General features: G+C 41.3%; 1 protein-coding gene across 3 annotated transcripts in view; it reads left to right on the forward strand.

The window, feature by feature from the left end:
• LOC131686776 (ecdysone receptor) overlaps nucleotides 1-18,910 on the forward strand; it is a 923,983-nt gene extending 905,073 nt beyond the window's left edge. For all 3 annotated transcript variants that reach the window (XM_058970770.1, XM_058970771.1, XM_058970772.1), the window contains one exon: nucleotides 1,438-18,910. In XM_058970770.1, the coding sequence (XP_058826753.1) occupies nucleotides 1,438-2,199 (762 nt within the window). In that variant the 3' untranslated portion in view covers nucleotides 2,200-18,910. The remainder of the gene's footprint in view (nucleotides 1-1,437) is intronic.
• The last annotated feature ends 2,574 nt before the right edge of the window (nucleotides 18,911-21,484 follow it).

Below are 21,484 nucleotides of genomic sequence, written 5' to 3' on the forward strand. Positions count from 1 at the left end.
GAAGTAGCGGGGAAAGGTCACCTTTAATTTTATGACACTCTATTCTCCAACGTAGGCAGGGTACTTTCTGCTGCGCGTCGGGTGTTCTCCTTTGCAGTTTATACACTGACCGGAGAATTGACATGCGATGTCTTTCTCTACCAGTAAAGGCAAATGACCACAGTCCAAACACATCATGGGTGATGGGTAGTACCTTCTAACTACGGATCGAACGAGATCTAGGTAAATGTACTCTTGGAGGAAGGACCCAGAGAACGGCAGGACGATTAGGGCGTATTGACTGGTATCTTTTCGACCATCTTCGTGAATCTTCATATGGCTACAATGTTTTGGCTAACGAGTTCTTTCAGTACTTCGTCTGACTTGTGGTTGATTGTATCTTGTTCGAATATGACCCCTTGAACAATATTTAGAGTAGGATGAGGGATAACTTCAATGGGTTGGCCGGTGGTAAACATTTTCATATCGAGAAGCGCCTCTTATGTTTTTTTCGATGTGGTGCGCAGGATAGACCTAGTTCCTCTGCCTTCTTTGGATGCAGTTGCTGTCCTATTGGGATGGAAACCAAGTGCAGCTTTGACCGACTGGTGTATCAGAAAGGGCCTGAATTCATAGAGGTGCAACTGATAGCAGTGATCCATGTATTCCGGCTTATCTCTTCCTGATACTCCAGTCGGTCAAAGGTGCACCTGCATGGGATGCTTTCGTAGTGCCCGCTTTACAATTGCCCGGTTTTTTTTCGATGAACCTTAGTTCCGCTGCGTTAGGAGGGGGGTGTTCTTGGGTACAACTTTTGAATAGTGACACAAAGCTAGATCCAGCCAGAAGATCGTAGTCTCCTCGTGTTGCTTCAACAGAGTAAGCAGACACTTCTGTTGACAATCTTTGAGGTAGATCTGCCCGTTTACAGTCCCGGAAGTTACGAATGGCGCACTCCGTTTGCCGCATGTGCAGATCGCTTGCCAAATCATGTATTTATTGGCAAACTTTAAAAGTGTATGCTTCCTTACTTCCTCCGGAACATCGAACTACTGCTGGGCGGTGAAGAACAGTAGCCCCGGAAGCTTCCGGACGTAAGTCTCGTAAGCGACTTTGATTTTCGGGTGACACAATTTTGTCCAATTTTCGAAAAACTGACGGCGATAAAAATACAGTGTAAACAATACACTCTAAAATACCCCTACCGGAATTTTCAAGAAAAAAATACCCCAAAATGGACTACCGCAAATCTAGGGAGAATTTTGACTGTCCTGGATTTTTACTCGCCTGATATGGTCACCCTAGGCTGTAGCAAACAATATTAGGTTAAAAAAATTTATGGAAGCTCAAAATGGCCACAATTTCCTTTTTTAATCGGGAAAAACAAAGAATAAAATTTTCATTATTATCTATCTAACGCATCGTTATCTCTTTTCTTCTCAAACCCCCCCTCAACAGGCCTGCTCAAGCGAAGTGATGATGCTGCGGATGGCCCGCCGCTACGACGCCGCCACCGATTCCATCCTGTTCGCGAACAACCGATCGTACACGCGGGACTCGTACCGGATGGCCGGCATGGCGGACACGATAGAGGACCTGCTGCACTTTTGCCGTCAGATGTACTCGCTCACGGTGGACAACGTGGAGTACGCCCTGCTGACGGCGATCGTAATCTTCTCCGATCGGCCCGGCCTTGAGCAGGCGGAGCTGGTCGAGCACATCCAGAGCTACTACATCGACACGCTGCGGATCTACATCCTGAACAGGCACGGCGGTGATCCGAAGTGTAGTGTGATATTCGCCAAGCTGCTGTCGATACTGACCGAGCTGCGGACACTCGGCAATCAGAACTCGGAGATGTGCTTCTCGCTCAAGCTGAAGAATCGCAAACTGCCGCGGTTCCTCGAGGAGATCTGGGACGTCCAGGACATACCGCCGTCGATGCAGGCTCAGATCCAGCAACAGCACCAGTCAACCTCTTCCCAGTTATCTGCCTCCGGTACCAATAGCAGTAGTAGTAGCAGCAGCAGCAGTAGTAGTAGTAGTAGTTTACACGGGCAGCATCCGCAATTAACGCCAAATCAGCAGCAGCAACAGCAGCACAGTCAGCTACAGCAAGTTCACGCCAACGGTGGAGGAAGTGGTGGTAGTAGTGGCAACAACGGCAGTAGTACCAATAGCGGAGGCATCTCCGCACTCAGTTTGCTCGACCAGGTATAGCTAGTGTAGGACACGGTTTCCGGGCCGGTTTCCATTCCACTGCTGGCCAGCGAAACCGAGTCTCTCGCGACCGATGCCCAATCCGTTGTTTCCTTCCCCGGGGACGAAATCTTATTTATCGTAGAGAGTTAAGGCGATCTTTCCGTTTTTTTAATTGCTTTTATTTATTTTTTGAACTTGTTTTTTTTATATTTCTTGCTACTTGTCTTGGTTTGGTAACCGCAGACTGGAATTGGACGGCAGTTTGTCGCCCGAAGGCAAGTGACTGAATTTCGTTTTTTTTCGCGACTATTTGATTTGACCCATTCGAGAAAGTATTCCAGACGAGAGTGGACTCGCCAGAAAAGCTAATGACATGAACACTCGCAAAATTTGCTATACAACAAAAAACAGAAGAAAGAAACAAACTGTATCTTTAAAACGAAAAGTCGTGTTTATACTAAATACGGCTCCTATTACGGAAAACCTAAACCTGGCGAGCTGCGTGAGAGCGTGTGACTATATAGAAAGGATAGGAAAACGTGTAGACACAGAAAACACAAAATACTACACGCGCTTAGAGGTGTAAGTTTACAACAATGTAGTTGGTAAGGAAAAGAGATGAAAGAGGATCGCGGTTTGAAGTCTGACAACAAAAAAAGAAGTAAGTGTGCGCTGGGGCTCGCTGGTCGTGCTCGGAAAACAAATGAGAGGAAACAAATGCTGCCACCCCCTTTTCTCCCAGAACATGAAAACAAAAAACAAGAACTACAGAATACTAGCCACTACTACCGAAAGCGCTTCCCGCTCGCTCTTCCCCAAACAGCTTCAATGGTTGAAGGAAAAGTATTGATGCTGGAAGATGCATGTGTTGGAAGGGGATAGGAGGGGGAAGCGCCGAATCCACTTAACGCAAAAAAAAACAAAAACAAACAGAGCGGCCCACCCGACCTCTTTCGTATCGTTTGGCTGTGACTTGTTAATATTTTTAAGATGATACTATATTAATTTAGAAGAGAACACACATACAAATAATGAAACAAACGAAACAAAAAAACAGAAGTAAAAATCATAGATGAAGCAAACCACTCAAGTACACGACGAGGAACTAAACAAACAAACAAACAAACGTAACGAGAGAACATGTATAAAATGAAACTAGTAAGCAGAAAGTTTAGGACGCTTAGATGTTAGGAATCCGAATCGGTAGAAGTCAGTGGACAACTGGCACATAATGAAGAAAACTAATAGGATGTACATTTTTTTTCTATGTTTTAAAATTAAGCTATTACAGACAGAGCAAGAAAATGAAAGTTGTAAGTTATTAGTTGCGTTAAGGAGAAGCAAATACACCCCTCGAGATGGTCAAGAGGCGGGTTCGGTTTTGCGGAGCGGATCTGTTTCTCGCTTAATTTTGCTAAGGAGTATCGGGACTCATAACGAGAGAAAGACAGATAGGACAGTCAGCAAGAACAACGGCCCGATTCCTTCACAGTTTCGAACCGTTGCGTTATTCAAGCAGCGGGAGTGAACGAAGCTAGGGAACTGGTGTTGGGTCTTTCTGAATGTCACACACGACACGTTGCTGGAGTTGTGTCTATTGGAAGGGAAAACAGGGCGAATGTTGTGTTTCGCCGCGGTAGCAGAACAGACAAGTACCGGAGGTTTTCGGTTAGATTATATTACAATCGATTGGATGGCTGCAATATGGACTACGAATCAATTGTAGTTGGGTTTCTGTTGCTTTTGGAATTTTCGGAATCCGGAATCGAGGACAGTAATGCCATTTAAGAGGGATGAGAACTGTAAGGAATTGTAAATCTTTATATTATTACAATTTCCCTTTACATTCTGTTTACCCTATTGTAATATAATTATGGAAATTTCGAAATCCAAACGTTTCAAGAGATGAACGAATGATTTATGGTATCGAATACTGAAGGAAGAGATTCCAGTTGTGCCTGTGACGTACGCGGAAAGCTCAGCATGTTTTTGCCACTGCTCACTGATTAAAAGTTAAATTTATGAGCTTATTGTAAAGCAAATATTCAGTTGCTTGTGAGTTTGTACAGCATTTATGTCTTATTCGGATCACTTAAGAAATAACAAACTTGTGACGATACAGAACTTATTACTCGTATGTTCGAGCTCCCAACCATGGAGGATTCCCATAGTCAGCATAAATATAGCACGACAACTAAGAAATTGTACGCTAATATTGGTTTTGCTTGAATCTGAATCTGACTTTTAGTTTTGGATCGAACTACTGTCAAACCGTTGGTTCGAAGCCAATCTCGAATTTAAGTTATGCCGAAGACTACATATTAAGAAGACCGACATTTCTTTCTTTCATCCATATAAGTGAGAAGCGTTAGGGGTTACGGCTAGAGCACTGTAGGTAAAGTGTGGACGAGACGAATTTGACGTATCCAAACGAGCGAAAATTTGATGTGTACAAACGAACAGGGTTTTCTGCAACTACGGGAATGAAGTATTGTGATCTTAGTAAATAATTTTGAATTTTTTTGCGAGCATCTAAACTGAAAAACATTGTGGTTCAAAAAAGAAATAAGGGTGTATAATATTACAAATTTAACCCACTTAATGACACCTATTTTGAGGCAGTTGAGCCATTTTTCCCGACCCCAAGCAATTTGTTTCGATTCATTATCTTATCCCATACTATTGTATTCTGCCCAAAAAAGCATAAGAGTCCCATATGGAAAAAACAGCAAGCCGGGAAAAACGCTGCTCAAGATTTACATTTTCATTGAGCCTTATGGATGGGACAACCATGTTTTGATATTTTTTCGATGTTTTCTAAACAAACCTGGTAATCTTATTGGTGCATTCTGCCCATAAACGCATAAGAGTCCCATGGGGATTTTTGTCGAAAATGAGTTATCCGTTGGATTGTATTCTGTATCACCACTGAATCACACTGCACAAATAAGATTACCGGGTTTGGTCAGAAAATATAAAAAAAAAATACCAAAACATGGTTGTCCCATCCATTTGGCTCAATAGATGGGACAATCTTGAACAGCGTTTTTCTCGGCTTGCTGTTTTTCAACATGGGACTCTTATGCTGTTATGGGCAGTTTAGTGGTGATACAGAATACAATTCAACAGATAACTCAATTTCGACGAAAATCCGTATGGGGCTCTTATGCTTTTATGGCCAGTACTGGTACCTTCATTTGTCGATTTTAGATGGTGGAAATACCTAAAATGCATATGTTGAGGAACAAGCCAAGTTGACAGTGAAAAAACGTCATTCCTAAACCCCTGTTCGGTGACTGAAGAACTTTTGTATATAGCATGTCTACCACAATGTAATAGGTCAAACAGTAATGAACTTCGAACGTTCACTATCCTGCAAAAGTTCTCGAACAAAATGGTTATTCGTTTCAATGTACATCGATCGGCGATCAACTGTCTAAGAACTCGCCTGCTTGATGAAACTGCGATTGTTATCAAACAAGACCACCGGTAGAGAAAGCGGAACAGCAAAATAGTTAAGGATCATTTGAACATACTTGAACTTTTAACAGTGCTCGGCGATGGCGGCTTTGAGATTCAATTGGAATGGAATCCATTAGTAAATCAGTAGCAGCTAAACAGAATAGACAATTAGTCGTTGATTCCAGCCTACTTAAATCTTCAGCTCAAACAGCGTTTATGAAGAGAGGTGTGTCGTCCGCATGGTAAACCAATTCAGAATTTATAGTTTGTTTCAGGTACGCAATACCTATTTCGTTTCAATCTGCTTTAACTAATGTGTTCAAATGGGTGGAATGAATAGAGGTACTAAGATGAATTAGGGCACAATATGCTAATAAAAGTAGCGTACTGGTGATTGTTTTGCAGTTTGTATCTTTTCTCCTCCTTTTTGTATCTGGATGAAGCATAGCTGGATTTTGGTTGGTTTCGCATCTACCACGTCCAAATGGTTGAACAGCTTTTTCACATAAGCTCGTTGGTTGAATGCGTTTGCACTATTTGTGCGCTTGACATCGATACTCAGATACTGTTTGATATCACCCAGCAACGTTGATATTTGAAATTTCTTATTCAACTTGCGTATAACATTCTCGTATTCTGTTTCTTTTCCGCAGGCTACGACTAAAGCATCAACGTAAGCAACCAAATAGATGCACTTCTTCCCATTTCGTCGAATGTACAGTACAGACAGGAATCAATCTTGGACTGCTGAATTTTCCTAGGTACAGAATCGATCTTTTGATTCCACGCGTGGACTGCTTGCTATATGCCTGTATAAGCTTTTCTGTAAACGACATGCGACATCCTTGTCGAGTACGTTGTAGTCAGCTGGTTGACCCATGTAATCCGTTTCATGCAAGTACGCCATTTTCACGTCAGCGTGTTTGATAAACATTGTTCTTAGGCTGGTCACCGACAGAAGTAACAATAAACGTTCTAAACGTTGGGCGCAAACACCTAAAGCCAGCTTTCATCGTTCAGTTGGTCTTCTAACTCGTGCTCTGATAGTTTTCGACTACCTCATTGACTAATGGAAATTGAACAGTTTCGCCACTGACGCTGGACTCTAACTCGAACAACTCGAATGATAGCTGACAGCCATTTTGTTCACTATCTCTGCGAAAAACAACCTGATCGCCAGACTCGTCTTTAAAATGACATGCTTTGGTGTGGTCTGAATATTCCACAAGCGTCATTTTTACGGGTTTTGCTTCCAGATTCTTTCTCGTCTGCAGTCGAATATGCATGACCTGATGTCTTGGATTTATATTCTCCTCCTTTAAAGGACCGATTGACGACGGTTTGAAACCTGGAAAGCAAATCTATTCGAAAGCAGATGTACAAACAAAAACAAAAATAATGACCAAAGACATGTCAAATACCGCGCACCTCATTGCACACAAAATAATTCCCAACATCGTGTACCTACCATTGAATGAGTTTAAATACTTTCGTAAATATTGGGATATGAGTAAAAGCCTTAAAAGTTTAGTGCAGAATTTATTTCACATACTTTTTCTACAATTATAGGTGCTTAGATTTCAGCTGCGCCTTTTTGTCGGCAAGAAGTTTTCTCTTGGCTTGTCGGTCAGTTTTATTTTTTTTCGTTTTCCTTCAACTCATTCATTTTAATGTTCTCAATATTTTTCAGGTACTTATCGCAAGCGACACTAGTTGCGACCGAGGGTAGATGTGGTTTCGATTTTGGTTTAGCTTTCTGTAACATTTTAGGGGGACGAAACACCTATTATGTCATGTAGAAGCTGACGACGTTGCCGGAACTTTTAAGCACCGTTTCTATTCGACGTCATATGGTATATTTGCAGCTCCATATACAGCTCTCGTAGGACAAATTAATCCATGTGTTGTAGTACTAAGCGTCAGACCATGACGGAACTCCTCATCGATCGGAAGATGTGTATATGCGTCAGTTACATCCAAGTGACATAATAGATTGATCTGATCGGCGAAGTGAGATATCCATTCGCGTCCAAATAACGACCAAGACAATTAATACGATACCCAGTGTAGCTAGAGAACTGTCTGTCGTCAGGAGCTTAATAAGGGACGGACCGAACAGAGCTGTTTGCTCTACATGTTACAGATTATCCGAATCCAATGTAGTTGGAAGCGAGTTGTTCTTTTGTCCACATGTGTCGTCCCAACCGGGTAGTACATTATTAATGTAGCTAAGGATCCGTATGGGACAGGTATGCCATACCTCGTGAGGCGTCATAAGATGCCTTCCGAAGTATCGCTGCCTTCGAAGAAATAGTACTGCACAATGGCAGAGAATATGTTCCGAACTCTCGGGCTCGTAGTTACAGAATCGACAATTGTCATCTTGACTTTTGCCATTTCTTTCAGATGATACTTAGCAGGACAATGTCCCGTAAATACGTAAAAATGTGATTATACGTAAATCTTTTCATTTTAGATCCATTAGTTTTTTGGGTCTCGTTTTATCTGGATGCATGAATTTCTTAGCTTGTCGAGCGCCTTTGACGTTACGCCAGTCGTTTAATAGTTGGTCCCTTACCCAAGCCGAAAGCTCTAGTTCGATTGCACGGGTAGATATACCTAGAAATGGTTCTGGTCTAACAAACATGTTTGATGAACCACGCCTGGCTAATTCATCGGCCACCATCGATTCCTTGGTGGCCAGGTACCCAGAATATCATTACTTTATTCCGAGTTGCTAGATGTTGTAAGGATGTGATGCACTCCCAAACCAGTTTGGACTTACATTTCGACGATCTTAATGCCAATAGTGCTGCTTGTCTGTCCGAGAAGATTTCGATTTTTGCATGTCTGTAGTTTCGTTTCCTACAGACCTCCGAGCAGGTGTTTATTGCATATACCTCTGCCTGGAAAACTGGTTGTAGTGGGTGTTGATTTCATAGCGCCTGTGATAGAGAGGCAGGTTAGCCTCTGAACTTTAGTTAGTTTTGTTAGGGTGGTCTTTTGTTTAACATTGGGCCACCATACAATGGCGGAATAAGTTAATCGTGGTCTGGCGATGGTCGTGTAGGACCAATAAGCCAAACTCGGTTTGAGACCCCTAGTTTTCCCGAAGAGTTTACTACACGCTCACAGTGCTGCAGTTTCTCTATTAACGGCGTATGGCATGTGCGAATTTCAATTCAGTTTTTTGTCTAGGATAAAACCTAGTCGTTAAGAATCTGCGTAGTTGATTGTAGTACCACTGAGAGTTGGGGACTTCAGTTTTTTCCTATTGCAAAACGGCACAATGACCGTTTTTGCAGATTTCACATTGAGTCTCTCTTTGAAACACCATGTCTTGATGAGGTTCGGGGCTAAATGAATCCGGTCGCTTAGTACAGATTCATGTTTCCCCTCACGATAAGGACAATGTCATCTGCATATCCAACAATCTCGAAACCCATTTCAGTCAGATCATTGAGAAGATCGTCTACCAATGGTGACCAGAGCAGGGGTGATAACACGCCTCCCTGGGGGCAGCCTCTATTGACTGTTATAGTTGCCTTAGTGTCTCCCAACGTTGCTGTGATCTCTCGACTCTTAAGCATTGCAAGAATCCAGTCCCCTATCGCTCCTCTTTTTGCCAGGGCCTTGTGAATTGATATATAGACGTATTATCAAAAGCACTCTCGACGTCACGAAAAGCGCAAATTGCTATTTCTTTAAATAGAGAGTTCTCAATAGGATATGTAGGGCTGTTTCGTAGATTTGCCCTTTTGATATGCACATTGGTACTTGTTTAGGTCTAAATATCTTGGGTAGTGCCAAATATTTTTTATTTGTTTTTGGAATAAATTTTACTCTAACATCTTTTCTACTTATAGGTGGCTGCCCAAGCATAAAACTGGATCTTAGGATGTTTAGTAGATCCGGAAAAATTATGTCTATCCATTTTTGCAAAAAAGGAAGAATGTTATCAGGGCAGGGGCATTTGTAGGGTTCGAATGTGTTGATAGCCCATTCAATTAGAGATGGTGTAAGAATCTGACAGGCCAGTTTCAGTGATGCCTATTAGGACGACCACAATTCTGACCTGTCGAACCCTTGACCCAGGAAAGTGGGTGTTCATTAGAACATCCATTGTTTCACTGTTTTCAATTGTGAGAGAACGAACCATCGCCTTTTTTCACCTGCCCTAGGCCATTTGTGTGATCTTTTGAAGGCGAACTGCCTCGGTAAAGTTTCCAATGCTTTCACAAAATTCGCACATTGATAGTTTTTTAGCTTTGCTCAACTCAACGTTGTATTTGGTAAGAGCGGTCCTGCGGTCTGACCAGTTACCAGTAATCTTCGCTTAATTGAACAGGCGGCTAGCTTCCTTCCTAAGTGTTGCTAGATTTTCATTCCACCAGGAAACGTTACAAGACAACTGACATTGTAGGCGGTTATGATCCTTTTTTGTAGGTCGTTTGCCGCATTATTCAGATCTGCCGGAGATTGGATATTACTCCCAGTTTTTTCCGACTGTTCCAGATGTGAGCGGGATACACACCAATTTGTTTTCCTTATTTCCCTGTTTTTTGCATTGTGAGTTTATTGGCTTCTATGGCGAACATTATGTGTCCGTGATCCGAGAGACTAGGTTCGTCAGAAACATGCCAACTCTTTATCTTTTCCGTTATTTGAGCGCTGCATAATGTGAGGTCCAGTACTGTGCTACTAACTACGGTCATAAATCTAGCCAAACATGTCAAATGGTCCTAAGTGCAAATGACAGTTTCTCTTTATTTACTGTCTCTTTCGCTAATAACTCGGCAGTTTATACGTTTGTTACTCGACTCTTAGCAGAATAAGCTGGTCCAAATCAGTTTTTCGATATATCCTGAGATAATACTGAAAAGTTTTAAGATGACGCCGCAATAATCGAAAGAGAAAGTAAACAAAGAGAGGCTCTCATTTGCACTTAGGACCATTTGACATGTTTGTCGAGAAATGTAGGTATAGCTCCCTTGTTACATATATTGACATAATTTGACGACAGGTATTCTAGTAGGTGGCTCATTTATATCCGTGCTACCCCATATTGTGTGACGGCTTATTTATGCTTCTGCAGTACTTTATGAGGGTAGGCAGTAGGCAGATGCGATCACAATCTGCTGTCTGCTTTCCCTTAGCCGTCGGGGCCTCCACTGTTATTGCAACGACGTCTCATTGAATGAATCCAGTAATTGGCGAGCATTTTACTGCTTTGTTTACCAAAACTGCAGCTCTTGGAGTTGGCTGGTCGTTACAATATACTATCTTGTGAGCTGAGGAATTTAAGCTAAATATTTTGTGCTTATCTGCCCACGGCTCCTGTAGAAGAGCGATGTCTAGTCGCTCTTTGGTGAACCTCCGTGCAAGGACGCTTGTGGCACCTTTTGCATGGTGGAGGTTCACTTGAATGCTGCTCATTTTTTCGGTGTTTCTTTACCGTCGATTTTTGGGGCCAATGCTTCGTCCTCTTTATTATACGGACTCACTAGTCCCAGGCAGTGTGCTGTTCGACGTTCCAGTGGCCTTTTCTGGTCCAGTATTTGCTTCGGCTTTTGCCGTTTGCGCACCTTCGCCTACGGGAGGTTTCCGATCCTCTTCTTGCGTTTCAGTTTGTGAGCAGCATACGGTAGGGTGCTTTTGTATATTGCTCGTGAGACGGGTTGCCACCGATGTTACCGTTGCTGCAGGCTTGCTATGGTCAGAAGTCCGTCGTCAGGTGCTCCGTATTGGGTTACCCACAGAAGCTTTTTCAGTTTATGCTTGCCTAAAACTTCCATGTTCGGTGAAGACTGGGGCACCTTTCAACTGGCGCATTCTAGCCTTTCCGAATACGTAGTCCCGCTGGTTGTGTTGGGAGGTTATCAGCTTCACTGAAGTCTCATCTACTGCCAACAGGAGCTCTACCGTTTTGAGGACCGTGCTTCTCTTCACGATCTTCTAACATTCTGTGCAGAAATCGTTGTTCTGATTCCGCATCAGGCGGATGATGCTCCAACGGCTCCCAATGAAGCGCCTTCCCAGGGTTTGATCGCAACTGTGGCATCCGGTAGCCACTTAGCTGTATCTTTGTCTGCACAGGCGATTTCGAGATACCCTTATTTGTAGGTACACTTCCTAAACTTGGGTCTCGTATTACTTGAGCGCTGCTCCATGACGCTATCGATCAGCGCGCATCGAGTAGCGTTCACCTGTCTATGGCTACAGGTATTCGCAGGGTACCCAATCGGAATGAGGAAGATTGGGCACTGTTCAGTTTTTAGTGTCTTCCTGCACCCATGTCCGGCGATTCCGTGTCCGTCGAACGCTGTCGCTTGGTTGGTGCATTCCACATTAGGATTTTTGTCAACTCTAGCGCTTCAGCGGTTTTGTGGCCGTTTCTCAGCAGCCACCCATATCGTTTCTTCACCGTTCCGGTTAAGTGAAGAGTTTTTCCTGTGCCTCTTGTTTTATTCTCGGAGCCTTCCAACCCACCGGTTGCTTCGCCGGACTGGTGTGTGTCCTCTCTGGTCACTGTGCGATGCTCGTCTCTATTTGGAGAGTTGAGAATGGACAAAGTGCAGGACACATCATCCTCCAATAAGCCGCTAGTTTGCTTTCCACACAATCCTTCTCGTCTTCCACCTCCATCGCCACAATATACTACAAACTCAGGTTTACAGTGTTCTTAGTGTTTTCTATTTGATCCCACGATTAGCTAGGGAAAGAAACTCAACCCTGTCAGATCCCTGCTTGACAGGGTAAGGGTAAAATACTGTGGGGTGCGCCCTGGTGCCCCAAGGCTCCGTGCGCGGCATGGTATTTGTCAACACTTCGGAACCGTCACACCTTGGATTGGGGCATAAATTTTACGGTTCAGGTTGTGAGGCTTGCCCGTTGGCACCCTCTCATTCCGATGCTACAGCAGAAGGCTGATAACATCCAACCGACGCCGGTCTAACGACCAACTGTCATCGACTCACGTGAAGATGGCAAACTTGTGAGTACGATGTTATCTCACCATTTGACGGCACTGCGAATGCTGTTGTTAGTCGCCTCTTGCGACATGTGGAACAGAAACCCAGTGGGTCAACTCTTTGCTGCGAGAGATTTTAGCCACCACAGGATACGACACGGCTGGCACTGGAAGCTTCATTCACAGAACATTCAAGTAGAGCAATCCCATTCACGAAGACGACATGGCCTGCGTTAAGCCAAACCGAGCTAAGCGCCATAATTTTTTTCGTGTATTTTTCGTACCAAAATTAATTTTTCGATAACTTATCATTTACATAGAAAGTTAAAGAACACTGGCTTGCTTTCGTTTGCTATTTGGGTTCCCAAAACATAACAGATATTAGAGTTCCTGGTGCTACATTGGATGCTGGAGCGATTTTAGATAAAGTACCTCAAAATGGCGCTTGGTCCTCTTTGGCTTAACACAGGCCACATCAAGAAAACGAGATTGATTGTTGGAAATCGAGCTTACTTGATCTAGTCAGAGGTAGATTGTAGTTGTCAAATCACATATTTTGCGCGTACCCAACATCTCGCCTCGGTCCAGCACTTTGGACCCCGTTTTTGGGTTACTTCACCCCCAAAAAGAGAATAGAGGGTAAGCGTTCCCCTGGATTTAGTCCGATTTGTTAGCGAGAATAACGGGTCAGGCTAAGCGTATGCACGTCCAGAAGCTACCCACATAAGTTCTGGTTGGTTGAAGTTACCAAATCACATCGTTTGCATCTGCATGAAAAGAAGCGCCTTCTACAGAGTCTCTATGGAGCTTCATAATGATGCATTCAAATCGTTTTTGTGCAGGAATGTAAACAGCTCCAATAAAGCTGTTCATCATCTGCGTAGCAATTTTCGTCCGAACAACTTCAATGCTTGATGAACTATCCACACCAAATTCACAGGAAGCAAGTGGTGAAGAAACTCCCCCGGCTGGGACCATGAATGCTTTTACGATCGCTTCGATCCGTACGATGAACTGCGTAAAAATCTCCGAAGAGCTGCATCGATGTAATACAATCAAGTCAAGCTACTGCCAGAACGTAAATATCATAGTCATCGTCAACTGGAGCCAAGTACACGTCCTCGATTTTCGTACTTAGCCCTCTGATGTTTTGGTAGTATAACAGCAAACTGGCAGCGCCACGTTCCAAGCGTATAGTGTATAGTATGGATCGTGAGCGATACTAACACGTTCGAGATATATCGACCGAGCAGCATGGAAGTTTGCTGGTAATTAAGCTTTTTCCCACTGGTTTTAACTTTTGCTCCACTCCCCTCTTGACCGGTTAGAGAAATTACTAATTCTATGTGTGGTGTTGGCAATCGAACCCAGGAGAGCTGCGTACAATCGACTTGTCAATTATGCTATACTCGCATCTCAATGTAATGTGGTATTCGTTACAAAATATTGACAGATGACATCTTTGAAATAGAGGTTCGTAAAATAAACTCTAAGCATCAAATGTTACATCGCAATTATAATTATACATACACATTTGTATACCTACGGTGTGATGTGGTATAATAAGCTGAGAGCCTTTTTTATTCTTCAAAAATGGATATTTTGGAATGCTAGTATCACTGATTAGGACAAGTGAAAGTTGATTCTGTTTCGGCTACATACAAGATTACGTGTGGTACACTTGCGCAAAATTTGGTGCGGCTGACATTTTTTTTTTGAAATATGTCTTCATGAAACAGTAAAATTGTGCGATAAAAATGGCTTCTAGTTCATAACTTGGTAGCTTGAATGAACAGGCTAAAGATTCTTTGTAGCGTAGAGTAGAGAGTCTAGCCTGCTTACATAACTCCACAAGTATCCGCCCAAACTTGTGCATTTTTTCTAGGGCGAAGCAAGCATTTCATTTGCCGTGTATGAGTTTGTTATCGTTTCTAATTTGTGTGTCTTGTCTACACTATCTGCAGACGATAAAATTTCACAAAATTTATTCTGAGAAGGGAAATTGTGCAGAAGGCTACAACATTTGACTTCGATAAAGCTAGATTTTTGTGTATCGAATTAATCTCATCAGTAACTAGCACCAACTTGGGGCTTTTGAAATGTTCACAATCCAGCCTTCAACATTGTCTTAAAACGAATGTCATCACCAGCTTTAAATGTTTACCGTTTCCGCCATATACTGCATACCAGTTCTTTTTTAAATTTTTGTCAAGAATTAGTTATTCTTGAATTTATAATGCACATTTAAAGCTTCCAGCTTTTTTCAGAAAATATCACGGAACCCGTTTGTCCTTACCATTGAAAGGGAGTCTATTGGTTACGTGTTTATTAACGTTAGCAACAGAATCAATAATAAACACCCAGGGTTACCACCTCTGGCAAGGCTTTGACCCGGAGATTTTTATTGACGTGGTGGTAGACTTCAAGGAACATATGAGTATTTGCTATAATCAAACAGAAACGTGAATCAAAGCGAATGCTCGACATTTATCGCTTTTTTACCCAATGAGTTAAAAGTGATAAGTATAACCTCATTCATTCCTTCTGAAACTATTCAGAGCCGTTTACATTACGCTGTACATTTTTCACATTTGTAACGGTTTTGTAGGTTTAGTTTGGTATAAAATTTCACTTTCCCGGCTAATCACAAAAAAATACAAAAGCACCAACTAGTCTCGCTGTAAAGGATAGGCCGAACTAGCATCGCCCTCCAACACAGCTAACATGAAAACCAGAGAAACAGGATATCGGAACTGCCTGGGGATCACACTGCGGTGTCTTCCAGGATTCGTTGTAGGGAGCGAAGAATCCAGTTTTTCGTCGCAGTCGCTTGGGAGATCCCAGCAAAGGAGGACCGCTAAAGGAGCAGCCAACGTTAACACGAGGAGATCTTGGTAGATGTTGACCCGGTCGGTTGTATTGGATCAACCGCCATCTTATCAAGCAGCAGCTGCATGTAAGCTGTCCAGCTACAGTGAGGTGATTTGGTGAAATTGAAGGAATTTAACATTTTCAAACCATTTTGAGCGGCTTTGTGGGATGTAAAATAATAAATTTTAGGAAACGGCGGAATTTTTTTTCCTACATGGCGGATAAATTGATTTTTATGCGAATTCTGAAATAGTTATTGGTACCTTGACACAAAGGGTTAGCCGAGCAAATAACTCTGAACGCTAGAGGTGATAAAAGCACCACTTACACTTTTCAAATATTTTGAAAAAAAAAAACACTGAAACAGTTCAAATTATCTGTTGTTTTACCGGGCCCGAAGAAATCGATGTGTAACATGGAGATCCGGAGTTCGCCTTCAAAAACGGGAGTCTCCGGGTCAAACCCGGAGGGGTGGAAACCCCAAAAACACCGGAGAGTATGTAAGGAGAGTGACAACAACTGTCAATGATTATCTGTCTGCGTCATTCCAAACATATACACAAGAGCTCTCAAGATCAGAGTAACAAATATTCAATTTCACTGAATGGAAATTGATCATATTCAGCCGCATTCATTCTCAATATTCAGTGACGCAGTTGAAAACGTCAAACGAACAAACCGCCCATCCATCCATGCAGATTTTCATTCGTCTCCGATTATTAGACGAAGCGACCGTGCAGCAACGAATCAAAGTAGGCCCTGGCATAATGTGGGCGATGATAATTCAAGCAAACTTATTGAGAAGGTCCTATGTGCAAATGAGAGCCTCTCTTTGTTTACTTTCTCTTCCGCTAATAACACGGTCGCATCTGCGTTTGCTACTTAGACGCAATCATGCTCTTCCAATATCTACTGGAACATTATTGGAAGATTAACGGTAAAGCCGTGATAATCGAAAGAGAAAGTAAACAAAGGGGCTCTCTATTGCACTTAGGTCCATTTCAAAAAGAGCGCGAGAATTGTTGTTTCGTATGTTTTGCCGCTTTTCAAAACATTTGCCTAGATAATCAGTGAAATGAATATTATTGTACGATATTCAACTGAATGACTAACATGGATTTTTGAATGAATATTTTTTCTATTCACCACGAGTCGCATTAGGTTCATTTTCAGCCGTCAAAAAAGAGCTTCGATTATTTTTAGCTCTGCTCAAGATACATGTAATTGATTCGCTTGGAATGACACCGACAGATAATTTATGACAGTTGTCGTTAGTCTCTTTACATACTCTCTGATAAACACTAGGTACTCGTTTGCCGGTTGGCGACAGAGCGATAGCAAAAATAAGAACTCGTTTCTCCGAACACGAATAATACCTTTTTCGAAGGAATGTAATTTCCAAAACTAAACAGATGTCGAATTCGATTAATTCATATTCCGTTCTAGAATACAACGATCTAAATAAGGTTGAAACGAGTGAGCTTCCAACAAAAACGATGAATTTTTCACCAGTTCGGAAACATCGACGAACGTTAGTCGCAGTGGTAAAGCACCCTTTCAGTTTGCAGTAAAACGTGTGAAGCACTTCCCGATCCCGTTGTTAGTACTTGTCTGTAAACATCCCCATAACGGAACAGCATCTTAAGCTCTGTTTTCCCTCCCACTAGACGTAACCCGCACAAAAAAGCAAACCGAACCGAAGCGTAAATTTAGTTATATGTATAGCTAAAGTTAGGACTTTCTTTTGTTTTTCTTTAGTAAAGTTTATCAAGCAAACTGGATAAAAATGATCTAATTGATGCTAAAGTTTTTTTTCTTTTTAGAAAAGAAAAAATATATACTAAAAAAATATCGTATGCATGTATGCGTGTGTTTAGTGTATGGATGGTGTGTGTCCGAAATTAAGAGAGCGAGTGTGAAAAAATGCACGATAGGGCGAAGTAAGCAATATCTTATTTTTTTGAATAAAAGAAGAGAAATTCAATTTAGAGACAAAGAAGAGTGGTTCAAAAGAGCGCAAATACTGCCACAATTTCACAATCATGCAAAATGATGATCATTCGATAGAAACGGTGAAGGTAATCAAAGCAAGCGAGAGATTGAAAGGTAGTAACGAGCGCAAGTTACGTCACTCAAAAGTATTGTGGAAACTATTGCGGAAAAAATGTGTAAGAAAGAGTAAGAGAAAGAGAGAAAAACAAAATTGAAAGAACGATAGATCTGTGTGTTGATGCACCTGTTTTGTTTTTTTCTTTGAAATTAATTTTAATTGGGACGTTGAGGCATTTTTAGAACAATTTTCTCAATTGCAAATTCATGGCCTTAGTTTTTTTTCTGCCGAGAAAAATAAACAGCGAACATCAAAAAACAAACACGTATCAAAATTTTTTTAGTCAATTTTTTAGCAAACCTTTTTTGAATTTGTTTCCGCGCCAACCGATGCAAAACGTGAACAGCAAATTAGTCAATTAATCACTTGTTTCAGTCGAAAATGTACTTCCACTGTTGTAAGTAAGGCTTATTAGCAGAAACACAAACGTAGCGAACACAAACAATAGCAAACAAAAGAATACCAGAAGTGGAATAGGAAACACGGGATCAGTTTCAAACAGTAGGATTTACTTCTCTTCACAATTAGTGAAAGAGACAAAAGAAACGAAAAAAGTCTAACAAAGCAGAAGGAAATCGGTTTTTGATGGCGAAGTATATGTTTCGGAAACGGAGGTGCCTTTAGTAAAGAGTTAAAAGAAAGAAAACATACATAAAAAGATGGTAAGAAGAGCATTCAACTAACGATGTGTGTTGAAAAGAATGATACAAAAAGACGGAGTACTGACTTTTATAAGAAATGAATACGGAAAAAGACAGAAAAAAGTGCAGTTGTTAGAGATTAAAGTAGTAGCAGCAGCAGAGTAGAGAAAACCAAGAGTGGTAAATCCAAGAACCAGTAAAAGTAACCAAGTAACGGTAAATCTAGCCGAGTAAGTGTACAAGCAAACCAGCACGGATGTAAACGACTGAATCAGTGAAAAAATCAAGCGAAATAAAATAAAACAAACATTCTTACAGATACATACACACAGATAATGAGCAGAGTCGAACCGGACACCGGTCAAAAGTGTGCGATGATTGAGAGCGCAAACGAAAGCAAAATGAGACAACTGTTTGTGACACAGATAGGAATGGTGGTGGTTGTGGGTGTAACTGTGAATTTTCGCAAGCTATCCCGAAACCTACCCAGGCAAAACAGAGTTGAAGTGCAGAAGAGAGCAACGCAGTGAGTGAATATTTGATACTAAGCAAGAACTGGGATATGTGCAAAATAAGAAATTTCTCAAAACCTATTAATATTTGTATTAGTTAATATTATTATTGCTATATTATTTTATTTTATTTTTGTAATAAAATATTTTTTAACAATTTGAAGGCGGTGTTTTAGTTTTGCTGTGGAGTAAATCGTTTTTTAAATTTCTTTTCCCTAGTTGTTTTTAGTTGAATGGGCATTTGGTATTTCACTGTGATACAAAGCTAATGTTTTCTCGAGAGTTTAGATTATTATTTAATAGGTGTTCTGAATCATGTTGGACCTATTTAATGTTTTTAACAGTATGCGCAATACCCTAATATTTATATCTACGAGCAAGCTCTTCATCATCGTGGTCGAATAATCCAAGTGTACCCAATCATGACCGAATGTTTTTCCAGGTTGCTTGCTCTTGGGCTACCAACTGTATATCCACAGCGCGCGCAGCGAATACATTTGGTACGATCTTCATCGTACCGCCAATTATTGAACGCAGGATAATTCTCTCAAACACATCGAGTACTTGATAGTCTGTCTCATTTAACGACCACAGCTCCTGGCCGTATAGAGCACCAGGGAATATCAGCGATTTGTATAGAGTTTTGCGCGCAACTGTAGACTACAGGATTTTAGCCGACTATGCAAACCGCAGTCTTATTGGCAGCAACAGCTGACCTTTTTAACGGCTATCATTTTTATCGCATGTTCCTAGTGTTCCCAGATAAATAAATTCGCCGACAACCTCGTATCGATTTCTACCATCGGAATCGGATACTCACAGCCTCGCTTTCAAAAGGTAGAACTTCCGTTTCCACTACTCTGCGATCAACGCCAATGATGTCGAGGTCGCCCGCGTAGGCAAAAAGTATGTGAGATTTCGTGATGGTGTTTTAGTTGCGTTACAAATTAGACGTGTCGCACCTTCGAGGGCTATGTTGGGCAACATCTAACGTCACAAACAAAATGAGACATCTGGTTATTTTTCGCTAGATTTTGATCAATTCAGCATGATACGAATCAGTTCAATCAGTCTTGATCTTTCACTGCTATGAAAGATAATGCTTCAGCAATTCATCAGATCCTTGACCTCGTTAGATGAGTTAGCCATCGCTGAAGGCGAGGAGCCATTTCAAGAATGGTGTTACTGTGGGGAGAAAGCTAATCAAGATGCTTTTAAGGTTAGAAATATTTAAAGCTGTAAAAATACGGTCCACAATCTCAGAGAATTTTATTAATTCAGCGCTGGTTTCGTTCTCCGACTGAGACATTGGAATACGAGGTTTTTGATGTGCCATGAAGTGCTGGGAACTGCCTTTCGGAGCTCAAGTTTCTGAGACCAGGAGTTACTTGCTTCGGTTGTGCTCCAGGTGGACCTTGAAGAGACACCTTTTGCCCTTTACAACGAAGCTTGTGAGAGGAACAGTCGCCTTCGTCAGTAAACAAGTTAGTATAAATGTTCGTAGGGTCCGATGGCGTAGCTATCGTTATCATTTTTACTAAATATTGCTTAGATCAGTGGTTTTCAATCTTTTTCGTTACATGTACCCCTTTCCGAATATTGATCCTTATCATGTACCTCTTTGGTGAAAACTGCTAACCACCCTGTCAGAAAAGAAAAAATGATTTTCAATTGAAAGAACTCCATAGTACTTCAATTTGAACTCTGTTCCTGAACTCTTTCAGGCAGCATTTTTATTCTTGACTTACTGAACCAATATGTAAAGGTTTCCTACAGGAATGTTAAAATATCAAGTTGAATTTTACCACGCATGATTCATCCCCTACATTAGTCTAATTCACCCCTGGGGGTCAATTCACCCCCGGTTGAAAATCACTGGCTTAGATCGTCCCTGAAAGGAACGCTTCAGTTTTTCCTCGCGCTGTTTGTACGCGGGACATGCAGGGAGATCATGTAGGTTTCACTCACAGTAGAGAGAGTAAAGCCATGTCAAGTGATCCTCGAATTTTTTGCAAAATCACCGATCTTCATGAGGTATATTTTATTGTATAGGGATTATGGTGATTAGCTTTTGGTATAAATATTTCGTTACAATTACTTTTTCTCTTCAAGATATTAACCCTTAAACTTTTTTGCATGATAAAATTGAAAATTTTATATCTCAAAAACTACTGAAGATAATTCAATGAATTTTTGCACACTTATGCAATGATATTTGCACTATCTTATAAAAATGTTTTTACCTTATAATTGTGTGAATAACGGTACTTTGCATCTATTTAAAATTTTCAATTGTATTTTTTCTTGTGTTCTTCACGCTAAAAAATTTCAAAACGTATGTCAAATTATGCGGCAATCTTTCACCTTCAATAATCTGTATTGATAATTTTTCATTTTTGTTCCTATCGAGAGTTATGGAGGATTTTGTAACAGTGCGCTCTTTCAACGCACGGCCCACTTTGATGCAGCCCGCGAGAACGTTCATATTGGCAACGTCGCACGTCGCTACGTCAGAATGCGCATCACGTGGGAAGTGCGCATCGCATGACTATAAGAAACCACATCTCTCGATTAGCGCAAAAAGGGCAGACTTTTCAATATGGATTATCGAAGGTGATTTTTTCCGGATATTTTAAGATGCGTTAAATTTTTTTGACCGAAGTGCACAACAAAAATTATAGTTGTTTAATATAATTTTTATTATTATAATTTAACGTTACTAACAATTAACATCTCT

This window comes from Topomyia yanbarensis, chromosome 3, assembly GCF_030247195.1.
Source record: "Topomyia yanbarensis strain Yona2022 chromosome 3, ASM3024719v1, whole genome shotgun sequence".
In the NCBI taxonomy this organism is placed as follows: Eukaryota; Metazoa; Arthropoda; class Insecta; order Diptera; family Culicidae; genus Topomyia; species Topomyia yanbarensis.